The following is a 13,338-nucleotide window of genomic DNA, read 5'->3' as shown; positions in this document are numbered from 1 at the left end:
CAGTGACAGACAAGAAAAGAGAACTTGGGAGGGTGCTGAGGTCACTGTATGGCCAGTCCTGTGTTGAGCCCACAGGTGCTTTGGGATGAGTTGTGCCCGAGGTCTGTTAGAAGGATGTGATTTGGAGAAGAGGATGGTGTCATTCTGTGCACGGTGACCTAACAGCTGGGGAAGAGGTCAGCGCTGGGCAGCTCCTTCCAGAAAGAGGACACTGTCTCTCTCCCTCCTGGCTTCGGCGTAATTGTCACCACCTCTGTCTTACTGGGTCTTAGAATTTCCCCTTTTGTCCCTCCCCCCATCCTTCCTGCTTTGTGGGTGGAAAAGAAAATCAGACCTAGTCACAGCTGACTTCATCTGGAGAGATGATCTGGGCCTTCATTTTAGAAGGAGATGAAGTCTCATGGATGAGAGTTTGATTTTATTGAGTGACTTCCACATGGCAGCCCTGATGCATTTTATCTTTGCAGAAGTAATCTGGGGTGGAGGAATTGTTATGCCCACTTAACAGATGAGGAAACTGAGAGAGGTAAAATGAGTACCACTTGGTAGTGGAGGACATTCCAGACCTCCAGGATCTCCGTCCAGGAGGCCCCTTCCTCAGCGTGCTCTTGGACCCTGCATGCATTTTAGGTTCAAGCCCAATGCTTGTCCTCTCCCTGGGTGGTGCCCCACCCCTGCATGCTGCAGGTTTTGGGAAAGGAGCCCAGGTTGAGCTGCCACCCTAAACCAGTTCTTCCTGCCCAGCTGGGAGCATTCCCCTGATCTGTTCTGCCACTCCCTCCCTGGCCAATTAAAGGCAGCCTTGTTTGGGGCGCAGGACTGCCCCCCCCCCAGAGGTGTTGCTGCCTAAGGCCATAGCCCACTGACTTGGCACTAGGCCCAGGCAGATCTAGAGCCGTGGCTCCCACCCACCAGGTGTACTTGAGCTTAAGGATGTTCCAGGTCAGCTTCAGAGTGTGCTCCTTGACTGCACAGAAGTTGGGGTGAGAGCGGAAGCCCTAGGAGTTCTAGGACTCCTTGAGTGGCTGGTGAGAACTCTTGGGAATTCAAGAGTTATCACACTGCCAGGAAATAGTTGGGCTACACCCTGGACATAGAACTCTATGAGGCTGGGACAATGTCCCTTTCCTCTTGGCGTAACACGTCCCTCATCTGTAAAAGAAGGAACTTGAACTCAAGAGCCCTTTCCAGCTCTAACATTCTGCTGTTGTTAGGTTCCGGTTTTTGACTCCTAGAAATCTCATATCAGCTGCCCCTGTTTCCTAGGCTATAACCTTTACAGGAGTGGATGGCCAGGTCTTTCTCCTGTGCAGCTGCCGAGTGGCTAACCAGGACCCATCCACTGAGCAGCCGGCAGCTTAACCGCTGTGCCACCTGGGCTCCTAGACATGCTACCTCGCATTGCTGTTGAGCTGCGTTCCCACTTAGAGCGAGTCTCTGCTCCTGCCCTTACTCATTGCTGCCGAACTCATGCCTACCTGACCCTCCAGTTCTCAGAGGTTGTAAATCCCGGAGATTTATAGGAGCAGGAGCTTGCCCACCTTTCTCCCCAGAAGATGCTGGTGGATTTGAACAGGCAGAGAGGCACCACTTCTGGATTAGTAGCACAACTTCCTCCTGACTGTGTCACTGCTCCCTGATGCTCTACCAGTACGTAATAATTCATTAGATTCCTGTGGTATGATGCACAAGGGCCCGTGGACAGAAAAGACACAGCGGCATATTCCCTTCCTGGAAGGAATTCTTGGGTCATGATGGAAGCAATCCCAAAATTCTGAGCCCCCATCCGCCTGGCACACCCACACCCCAGGACAGAACTCTGCTCTGTTTGATTTTAGTGAAACGCCATAGTTAGTACGCAGGCAGTGCGTGTATGAATGAATGAACAAATTCACTCCTGTGTTTTCATTCCCAAGGTGCATTGGGATTATTTCTCCCTTGCATGAATGTCTCCCTGTGGTAGGTGAGGTGTGGGTGATGTTATCTTCCTTTCCCAGAAAACTGATGCTCCAAGGAATGTCGTGGCTCGGCCAAGGTCAGAATCAGGTCTGATCATGCAGGGTGTAGGCTTAAGTGTCCCCGGAGAACATTCCAGATGAGGACGTCTGCTTGGTTTGATGTCCAGTGCTTTGTTTCCTCTCAGTTGTTGGGTGACCTTGAGTGTATACCCTGTTTCTGGGTCCCCACAAGCTCTCACTCTAAAACGAGATTGGTCTGATGGCGTCTCAAGATCCCTGCAACTCTGAGAGAACATTGATGCAAGTGGAGGCCCGGGGCCAAGCCCTGGCCCTCCTGGGCAAAGAGGCTAAACAAGTCCTCGTCTCAGAAGAGAAAGCAAGGGGGCATTCAGCTCCTGCCATCCCCAGCTCCTAGAAACTGAGAGCTATTCCAAGGACGAGGAGTGCTGAGCCAGTGCTCTGAATGAGGAGACAAGGAAGCCAGGCTGGGCTCCCAGCCCCTGCTCCCTATTGGAAGAACTGGCCCTTTGCTGGCCCCTAGCTCTTTGGTGAGTGTGATTTCCAAAGAATACTTACACCTGGGCAAGGGCCTGAAAGCTGTGAGTCACCAGGAAAGACTCACTGGGGGAACAAGAGTGAAGCTTCCCTGGGTAACCCATTTCCTTATAACTTCTTAGCTGTTAGGATGGCTCTGGGATGGGAGTGTTGGAATGAGTTCAAGTCTTGCCTTGTCCACGGGAAATCTTAAAAGTCGTGCCAGCATCTCCAAGTGCAGGAGCCCAGGAGATTTATGGGAAATTCTAGGTTCCCCAGACCTTCAAGAGCTGTTGGCCTATGTGTAGACTTTACTTATGTGTGTCCCCTAGTCCTCAAAGTCTATCTTTAGGGAACAAAAAAAACCAAATCTGTCTTATAAGAACTGGTGAGGACGCAGGAGCCCTTAGACATGAATGGGGAACCTTCCAGAGTGGAGAGAGGACTGACAGTAAAGACGTGGAGGGCAGGGTAGGCGTTTTAAGCCCTTGAAGCCAGAGTTCCGAATTTCTGAAGGGTGAGGCCCCTCACTGTGAAATGGAGCTTGACAGAGAATATCACTTGCCTCTTGGTGTTTCAAAAAATAAGGAGATGAAAAGCATGTCTTTGGACTTCTGTATAGCAAGGAACTTTTTTTTTTTTAAGGAATATCTTTTAAAAAACAGCAAAGTTGAGGCTGCAACTGGTCTGAGATATAGAGCCCAGTGAGGACAGTTGACGTTTGATTTGACCCCAGATTCTTGATTTTTCTGATGTCCCCTGCTCAGCTCACTTCCTGGGCTTGGCATGGGAACTCGCTGGTTTTGGACTTAGTCAGCCCTGTGTGTCCAACCCCTTACCAGCTGCGTGACTTTGGACACGTACTCGCCCTCTGGGAGTCTCCGCTTCCTCGTATGTTAAGATTGTAATGTGCTTGTAGTCGAGGTATAGATGCAGATAAAGGCACCTACAGCTGCACAGGAGCCTTGGTGGCCCAGTGGTTAAAAGCATACGGCTGCTTTCCTGGGCGATTGGAACCTCGCAACTGCTCCGAGGACAAGGCGCCCGGAAAGATTTACAGCCTTGGAAATGACAGTGGGTGGGTGGCATAGTGCCATCCCAGGAGCTCTGGTGGAGTAGTCGGCAGGGAGTTGCAATACTAACCTGAAGACAGGTGGTTTGAATCTATCAGCTGCTCTGTGAGAGAAAGATGGGTAGTCTCCCTCCGTAGGATTTACAGACACTGGAAACCCATTAGAGGGTCAGCTCTGAACCACTTCTGACTCTCTGTCAATTAGGTAGTTGGGTTTTCGTTTCTAGAGTTGCAGTGGACAATCTCTTGCCTTGTCTTAAAGGTTAGTGGTTTGAATCCTCCAGGGAGAGAAAAACCTGGCAAGTGGCTTCTATACAGATTTTAGTTTAGCAACCATAGACTATGGTGGTTTAGTTTGTCTCACTGAGTTGACATCTACTCCAGGACAAAGTGCTATGCCTGGTAGCATCCTTCCCGTGTCCAGGCCACCTTGATGCCAGATGGGCCTACACATTTGAGGATTCCACCCCGACCCTCTGAAGGTTCTCACCCTCTCCTTGCTTTCCTCCCCACCTCCCTTCCCCACAGCTGGGAAGTATGTAGGTGGAGTCCAAATCTCCTATTTGTTTATCTTAGAAGTGGGCTGTTTGCTAATTATCCAGTAGGTTTATATTTAAACAAGAACAAGTGCCTGGCAGCCCCACCCCTCGGACTAGCACCAGCAGGAACGCCATGCCTCCTGCAGTGAGAAGGGGGCCAAAGGTTTGCAATAGCACAGGACCACCCAGGACACTGCCCAGAATGCCAGGGCCACCAGGGGCCACGGTATCCTATGATGGACACACACACACCCCGTTGGTAGGAGGAGAAGACTCTGGTCTGTTGTCTTAAGGAGGCCCAGGGAATAGCAAAACCTGTGCTGGGCTTTGGTGAGAGGACTTGAGAACAGAGAAGGTGCAGTGCACTGAAAAGCCAGTATACGTTAGGGAGCTCTGGTGGCCTTGTGGCAAGAAGCTGCACTGCAATCCCCGAGGTACGTGGTTCAAATCCACCAGATGCTCTGCTGGAAAAGGAGGGGCAGTCTCTTCCTGTACCAGTCAGATCTGATTTGACGGACACACACACACACACACACACACACACACACACACACACACACAAAATAAAATAAAAATTTTAAGCCAGTATATATTGTGTGGTGCCCTGGAGGAGGAAGGAAAAGAATGTGTATGTCAAATGTGGGTTCTTAACACCCTGAGAGCAAGAAGCCTGACTTCTGGTGCTGGTTTGTCATTAACTCCAGTGACCTTTGGACACATTCCTGTACCCTGCCTGCTGGGCTGGGTTAATGGAAAGTGGGCACGTTTCACAGCTAGGAAAATATGAGTCCCCATTTCAGCCCCGTGGCTCACACCCCCAGGGATGGGCAGACGGTGAGTAAGTCACTTTGCTGGTAGGAGGCCCAGTGTCCTCTGTAAAACATGGCTGCCGACATCTGTGCCACGCGGGGATTGTATTCGTCTTTGGCAGACTGTGAAGTGCTGGCTTGGCCCAGCGGTCAAGGTTGCTAACCTAAGAAGTTAGTGGTTCCAACCCACCCAGGGGCTTGAACCTGCCCTGCCACTTGTGGAGAAATACCTGTTAATCAGCTTCCAGAAAGGTTCCAGTCCAGGAAGCACAGCTGGGGCTGTGTCCACTCTGGTCACACGTGGCTGCTGTGAATTGCAATTGACTTGACTGCAGACAGAAAGTGCTAGCTTCAGCAGAGTTGTTCATTAACTGCTGCGCAGGGGCACTTCACCTGGGCATCGGGGCGGGGTCTGGGCACACCTTGAAAAGAAAAGCATGTGGTTCCAGTTCTCAAGGTTCAAACCTTCTGCAGACCCGTTGTCATTGAGTTGATTCCGACTCCTAGCAACCCTCCGTGGAGTTCTGAGGCTGTAAATCTTTATGGGAGAGGATGACCCATCTGACATTTGGTTAGCAGTGCATCACAGAACACCTTCATCACCAGAGCTCCTTCAGCTCTCCTCAGAGGACTCCAATGCCAGAGCTAAATGCACTGCCTCGGAGTCTATTCTGACTCATAGTGACCCTCTAAGGACAGAGTAGAACTGCCCCCTAGGGTTTCCAAGACTGTAAATCTTTGCAGAAGCAGAGTGTCGTCTATTTCTCCCACGAAGCAGCTAGTATGTCTGAAATGCTGACCTTTTTGTTACCAGCTGAATGCTGAATGCCTTAACCACAGCACTACCAGAGCTCCCAGAAGCCTCCAACACTCTTGTGATCTTAAGAGTTAATTGATTTTCAAGTTTGACCTTCTGCAGTTGCCTACTCCTTCCTATTCCTACTGTCCCCCTTCAGATGTCTCCTTCTCTTCCCTTCCCAGGTCCTCTTGGCCCCCTCCCCCCGTTTCCCCCAGCATCCCCTGTTTCCTTGCCCTTCAGGCCCAGGGAACTGGGCTGCCCCAGTTTTCTCTGGCACAGTTTGGAGGAGGCTCCTAGTCAGGTGACACCTGGGGTAATGGAAAAGGGAGCCAGGGAGAGGCTGCCGTATATGGAAAATCTGACTTGGTGGAGAGGGCCGGGTGGGTCATGGTGGCCTGTGAGGACGGGCTACACCCCTGGCACCTCAGAGCACGGGGCAGAGGTGGCAAATGGCTGGGCAGTCACTGCAGTGGGAACACTCCTGACCCCGGGGAAACCCAGCCAGGAGATGTCTGTGGGACAGACTGACCCGGTCTGGGGCAGCGACTTGCCTGGGTGTTAGTGGAGGCTGGGAAGGGCAGGGAGCCAGGCCCCAGTGCCGATCTAATCAGCACGGCTGCTGTGGAGGGTCTGGGCCGCTCTGGAGAACACAGGCGGCTTGTTTACGGCCTGGGAGCCTCTTGGCCCTCGCATCCTGCAGGGATTTCGGATCCACCGCCTAGATTACAAGACCCGGCTTCAATGCACCTCTGTCTCAGAGGCCCTGAGGGAGCCAGCCCCCTCCCGGCTGTCTCCACCGGTAATCGGAGCAGCGCCCAGCTTGGTTACAAGGCTCTGAGACAGAGGCAGGCTTGTGTCTTTGACAGCCGCCTTTTCCAGGTGGGGAAACCGAGGCACAGAGAGGGAGCCACCCCAGGAGTTAGTGGCAAAGGTGCTGCATCAGCCTCTGGTGAAGGAATGCCCACTAGCTCCAGGAGCCCCAGTCCTCATTCCTAGCTGGCATCCCAGAGCCCCGCTGTGGGAATGGGCGGCCCTGGGGGCTGGGTGGTCAAAGGCTGGCTGGCTGCTGGCAGTGCCAGGCCTGGCTCTCCCCAGGGCGATTGTGTTCAGAGTAACCCGACCTCAGAATGGGCAGAGCCTGTCATTCGAACCCTCACCCCACCCCACCGCGGTCCTGGCTTAACCCTTCAGGTGTCAGAGCACTGGTCTGTAGGAGGGTGTCCGGTTTCTTCTTTGCCTTCTAAAATTATTACTATTTCGTTCTCAAGGAAACCAGGATACAGCCCTCCAAGTCAAACTTTAGGTATCTCTGGTCAACTTACTGCCATTTGCTGCTTCTGTCTGGATACAACAGCCTCTCAAAGCTGTGTGACTGAGGCCAGTTCCCTGTCCATCCCAGATGCTGTTCTTTTGTACAAACTGAGTGGACTTAAATGGCTGTTAAAAGTCTCTGGCAAAATAACTCATGGGTAGGGTGTTGTGTTGTTCGCATCTGCAGCGCACCTTACCATCCACCAACCAACATCATTGAGGCCATGAAACTCCAGTGTCTCAGTCCCACACCTTTTAGCATTGACATTGACCCCTTTAGCCTGGAAGGCAAGGGAGGGGAAAAAAACACCCAAAAAAATGACAAACACAACCCCAGTAATAAACTCAACTGAATCCACTAGTTGATTCCAGCTCGTGTGTGTGACCATGACAATGACACGGGATAGGACAAGGTTCCAATTAGTTGCTCATAGGGTGGCTGTGAGTCAGTGACTCGCTGTTACTGGGAGTGTCGTTGAGTCAAAACCAACCGATCCTCTAGCTGGTTTTCAGAGAGGCCTTAACTCACATGGGAAGAGATTGCCCATCTTTCTCCCAAGGAGCAGCTGGTGGGTTCGAATGCTGGCCATTGTATTGGTAGCACAGCCCTTTACCACTGAGGCACCAGGACTCCCTGGTAGCCCTACAGGGAAGGGAAAAGGAACGCCCGTGGTAGAGTTCGTAGTCAGTTGCACGGTTAACCTAAAAGCCGCTTGTCGCAGGTGGTTCAAAATCACCAGCAGCTCTGAGGGAGAAGGGCTGTGTCCTTCCTTTATGATTTACACTCTGAGAACCTCGATGGAGGGCCACTGTGGGTTGGAACCAACTTTACAACATTTGAATTTCGAGTCTGAGGAAAGAGTAGAATTTCTAGGGCTATACATTTTTACAAAAGTGGGTTGTTAGACTTCCCCCCCTTCCCCAAGGATTAACTGGTGGGTTTGAACCACCAACCTTTTAGTTAACAGTAAAGTACTACTTTAACCACTGTGCCACCAGTGCTCTTGAGAGTTGGCTGGTGTGGGGTAATAATGTTTTTGTTGTTACTTGCTGTCAAGTTGCCTGCAACCTTATGTACAATAGCTCTGAAGCCTGTCCTATCTTGAGTCAATCTCACAATCTCTGACACAGCTACCCCCACTACCCCAGTTACAGTGTCAATCATTTCATCCAGGGTCGTCTTCTCTTGTGCTGCCCCTCTACCCTTCCAGGTATGATGTACTTCTCCAAAGACTTGTCCCCAAAGTATGTGTGAGAGAGATTAAAAATCTTTGCCTCCAAGGAACAGCTTTCACCCTCTCTAAGACAGACTTCTTTGTTCTCTTGGCGGTCCATGGTATATTCAGTACTCCAGCAGCACGACTCAAAGGCATCTGTTTTTCTTCCATCGTCCTTATTGTCTACCTCTCTGGTGCACCTTAGTCTCTAGTCTGAGACTCTGGACTCTTCAGTACTCCGGAGAGGTCCCTGACAGAAGATTTTCCCCACACAATTCATCTTCTGATTTCCCGACTACTGGTGCCGAGAGTGTTGATTATGGCACTAGACAAGCTGAAATTGTTAACAATCTCAGTCTCTTCTCTATCTATTTGATTGCTGCCTATTAGCTACTTAGTAAGCACTTGTTATATTCTCAGCCATGCCCGCACTCATGCATTTCCTTTGCTTAATCCTCACTGAGAGAGCTCTGGTGTTCAGGTGGCCTCCTGGTAAGGAGCTAGGCTGCGGTCCCGAAGGGTACACGGTGTAAATCCAACAGCTTCTCCGCAGGAGAAAGATGGGACATCTCCTGTGCGATTTACTGCCTCTGAAAACCCACTCAAGGGTCAGCTATGAGGGTTCCCACTCGACGGTACACAACAACAACAATCCTCATGGAGAGAGAGAGAGCTGTAGTCTATAAAGAGTGCGCTGCTAAGCCAAGACAGCCAGCCTCTTCCCGTGCGCCTGGAAACCTGCTGATGGAAACCTGATGAGTTGGAACCAGTCAGATGGCAGTGGAAGGGAGAGAAATACAGAAATCCTCACTGCCCTGCAAGGTGTTACCCATCTGTTTCTAAAGAGGAAACGGAGGCTTCAGGACTTTATTCCCAGGCTTCTATAAAGGGTCACAAGCAGGAGAGTGGAGAGCAGTCTCCCCGCTCCACCCCAATCATACTTACGGCCTCAGAAACCTGATGGAGGGTCACTAGGAGTCTGAATCAAACTGATGGTGGTGGGTTTGGCTTTTTGGTTTTGTAATTAGGTGAGAAGCCCTAGAGATACTGCGGTTAAATGCTTGGCTGCACACCAGATGGTGGGGGAGGGGGAGATGGTTCCTCAAAGAGAGGAAGATCGGAAGTGGCCAGGCTGTGATTTGCATGTGGATCTGTGTTGATGTGGAACCAGAACTGTGGTGGTGGCGGCCACTCATTTCTCACCTCACAAAGGGGCCCCAATTAACTGTTCATTATGGGGGTTCTGACCTTGAGGTGGGGTAGGAGGGTGATTGGCCAGTGTCTCCTGTTGGCGACCCCTTGCCAGCATCACTCTGGTGGGTTCAGCAGTTGAAGCTGAGGGTACTTGTGCACCTGTGCTCCCCCCCCCCCAATTAGGCTTGCCCAGTTCCACTGCAGGTTTGTCTACCCATAAAGAGCAGAGTGGCCTTCACCTGGGCCCCTCACCCTCCTCTCCTTTTCTCGCCTCTCCGCCCACCAGCTCACAGTTAACCAAGCCCTGACCCTGAACTCCTCCCTCGTGCCCCAGCCAAGTTTCTGTTCATTTGTTTAAGCAATACTCACTTTCACCTTTGTTTACTCCTTGGCCAGAGGGAAGGGATGGCCTGGCGGGCAGCAGTGAGAAGTTGTGGGCCACAGTGAGAAGCAGGCTTGAGGTCAAGCTGCACTTTGAACCCAGCTCTATGGCTTTCTAGCAGAGAGACTGAACCACTGATGCAACCAGAGCCTCAGTTTCCTTTCTGAATGTCAAGAGTGGTTTGCAAGGGTGCTGAGCCGAAGAACCCAGCATGCTGCTCTGCACTTACCTCTGTTGGCCACGCCAGCCCCCACGCTTCCTGGGGTGACTGAGCCGCACGACTTCTATAAACTAAGGACTAGATGTGGGGGGGGCGGGGGGTCTTCGGCCTTGTGGGTTTGTGGAACCCTTGTCGAGCAGCCAGGTCCTCTGGAGAGGAGGGGAGATGGCAGGCTAGCTGCAGCCTGGGAGCCAGGAGTCCCAAGTTCCAAATGTAGCTCTGTTGCCAGCCGTTGGTTGAGTGACCTTGACAAAGTCCCTTGTCTAGTCCATTCGGTTACAAAACCAGAGGGTTGGGCTCTGTGACCTCAGATACCTTTTGTTGGCAGGTGTTTGGCACTGTGGAGCAAAACAGCACCTACTCTTCTCTTTCCCCTGGGAGTGCAGGAAGCTTCCAGTATGGTTAACCCCCAGGCACCAATGCGGGGTGTCCCTTCCCTCCAGCTATGGAGGCCAGCAGGGTCTATGGGATCCAGGACCGTCGGTCCTAATCAGCTGGTGATTTCTGTTGTGCAGCTGTGAGGATGAAGATGCTGGGAGAACCTGGGGGCGAGGGCGGCAGCCTGGGCATGCGTACACATGTGAGTGCACGTGCCTGGGCAGGGGTGGGGTGAGCTCAGAACAACACATCACAGAGCCAGGAGCAGGGTGGGGTCCCTCTCTGGTCAGGACTGGGTCTGGCTGCTGGGTGGCCTGGTTCTTCAAAGCTACCCTAGACTGAATGGGCCTTGTCTGAAGAGGGCGGGGGAGCGGAGAGCTACTGGCGCCTTTCCCCCCTCCCTTGCAAAAAGAAGAATGAGTGCCCACAGTCCCATGGGGCTTGGCCCTGTCTTGCTGGCCTGGTCTTAAAGGGCTCTCACCCCAGAATTTTTTCACTCTTGGGGATTGTGGACAGAGGTGCCCCTGAAGCTTGAGGAGGATCCTATTTCCTATGTCCCCCTGTCACCAAGCTGCTTCCCTGCCTCCTGACTTGTGGTAGGAGGCTCACATGATGCCTGCCTGTGAGAGGAGCCTTGTAGGGGGTCCCTAGGTTTACATTCGGCCACTAACATAACTTGTTAGCAGTTTAAATTGTCTCAGAGGTGCTGCGGAAGGAAGACTTGGTGATCTGCTTCCAGAAAGATCACATCCGAGAACACCCTCTGGGGTATTGGTACTCTGCAACACGTGGGTTCATCAGGAGTCAAAATCAACTCACTCAGTGGCAGTGGGATTTATTTGTTTGGGTCTTGAGTCTTGGGGGTTTAGTCCTGGCTGTGCCTCTGGCCCTAAGTGACCCTAAGCAAGTCCTTCACCCTCTCTGGGGCATTCCATTTGTAAAATGACTCATTAGGGATGACCAGGCTTCCACCAAGAGGGAGGACATCTTGGTTTAGACCTCCTGTGGCTGTTTTTCCATCCTGAGCTCTCATTTCTCTTACGTGAGACAAAGTAATTACAATCAGCCAATCATCGTGCTAATCTCTTGGCTTGTTTTGAAACAGCCCTGAGCACTTTCACACACTAAGGAAAGAGAGGGTTTGTAAACAGCATTCCAGGGTCCTGGGGACCGGGAGGGGTGAGGAGGGTCTCTTTTGAGAAGAGCCCAGTGCTGGAACCTAGGCTCCTACCTCAAGAACTCTTTGGGCCAGCCTGGTCCAGGCTCTATCATCAAGGGCCAGAGTTCCTTCTTTGCCCCCTAGGCAAGCTGTCACCTCACTGGCTGGCAGCCCTGAGTCTGAATGCACTCAAGCGTGGATTTGTGTGCCTGTGGTTAAAAGCACAGGTGACCCAGGCGTGGATTCTGGGTAAAACTAACCCAGAGGATTTTCTAGGCTGTCATCTTTCCAGGAGCAAAATTGCCAGGTCTTCCTCCCGTGGGGCCGTTTGAATCACCAGCACTGCTGATGAGTGGGTTCTGACCCACAGTCCCCCTCCACCAGCGTGGTTATCTGCATAAGGATGGGGTCAGTGCTTAGGGAACCTCCCCCTCGGGTAAGGCAGATTGTGCAACCCCAGAGGAGCTTCCAAGCCAAAGCCACAGACAGGCACAGGCTGTGGGGGGAGGACAGGGGGCTGGGATTCCTGTGCCAGCAGCTCACCAGCTCCTGATTCCCAAGTCGTGAAGTCATCCTTAACCCAGCCTTAACCCCTTTTGGTTCCCCGCCCCCACGGTGCCAGGCGGTCAGCAGATTACTTGCTCCGGGGGCAGGGGAGTGCCTGCCCACTACCTTCCGGCTCCCTTCCAGGAATCCAGCCTCCCATCCTGCCCTGCGGAGGTGGAAGAGGGCATGGCCGGCTGGACCCACCCCCTCTCCCCGGAAGCCAGGGTGGGCACTGCAGGAGGAAGCCGGCCTCCGAAGTGACCTTCCGGGGACTGTGCCTCGTCCTGGGAACAGATACTTCTTCTAGACCCTCCCAGCCTCGCTGGCAGACTCAGCTGGGCCAGTGAGAAATGGGGATCCAGGCCCTTTTCCACTCTGTGTGGCTAATTCGCCGAGCGACCATGGGCAAGTCTCTCCCTGATTAGGAGTCAGTTTTACTTACCGTCTGTCAAACAGGTCGGCAGGTGCAGCTGTCCAGCCTGGGGCTCCCCAGTGGAAGTGCTGTGGTGCCTGCAGACCCCCAGGGAGCGCTGGTGGTGGAATCCCAGTGTGCTGAGCTAGCCCCAGTCCACCCATCTCGGGCTGCTTGAATCCGCCAGCGGCTTGGCTGACTGGCTACGAGCTGTATTTTAATATTTGAATCAGTGAGATGTGACCCTGGTTAGTGACTGCGTTCTGTTGTGTGCGCTGCTGACTCTTGTTTGAATGTAGAAGCCAGAGCTGCTTAGTGACAGTGGGCATTCAGAACGTTATTCACCCTTCCCCTCCTCTGTACTGCAGGAGGTTTACTGTGGCCTAGCCCCCAGAACCCTCCAGTGACTTAGTGGTAAGGAGTTGCGCTGCCAGGCCAAAAGCACACAGTTCAAACTCACCAGTTTCTCTCCAGGAGAAAGATATGCAGTCTCCTTCCATGTGATTTACAGCCTCAAAAAACCCCACCCTTCGGTGTGTTGATAACACACAACATATCCCTTTCCGTATGGATCACAGCGCAATCGAAGAAAATCAGAGTCCTTATAACTGGACCAAGAAGCAACATCACGATGAATGAAGAAAAGGTGGAAGCTGTCAGGGATTTCACTTTACTTGGATCTTCGATGCCGGTGGAAGCCGTAGTCAAGAAACCAAATGGCAGAATGTATTGGGAAAGTCTGCTGCAGAACATCTCTTCATTTATTTGTTTTTATCATGTAGCAAAGTGATGACACAACTCTGCTTGC

General features: G+C 52.3%; 1 protein-coding gene across 1 annotated transcript in view; it reads left to right on the top strand.

The window, feature by feature from the left end:
* Window positions 1-10,558: 10,558 nt before the first annotated feature.
* The window catches only part of SDC4 (syndecan 4), a 14,334-nt gene continuing 11,554 nt past the window's right edge, over window positions 10,559-13,338 (top strand). Inside the window, exons 1-2 of the mRNA XM_006881730.1 lie at window positions 10,559-10,615; window positions 12,263-12,343. Of these exons, the coding sequence (XP_006881792.1) occupies window positions 10,559-10,615; window positions 12,263-12,343 (138 nt within the window). The remainder of the gene's footprint in view (window positions 10,616-12,262; window positions 12,344-13,338) is intronic.

The sequence above is a fragment of the Elephantulus edwardii genome, unplaced genomic scaffold, assembly GCF_000299155.1.
Source record: "Elephantulus edwardii isolate Elephantulus edwardi_28Jun2011 unplaced genomic scaffold, EleEdw1.0 scaffold00015, whole genome shotgun sequence".
Lineage (NCBI taxonomy): Eukaryota > Metazoa > Chordata > Mammalia > Macroscelidea > Macroscelididae > Elephantulus > Elephantulus edwardii.
This window is presented reverse-complemented; position numbering and strand designations above follow the sequence as displayed.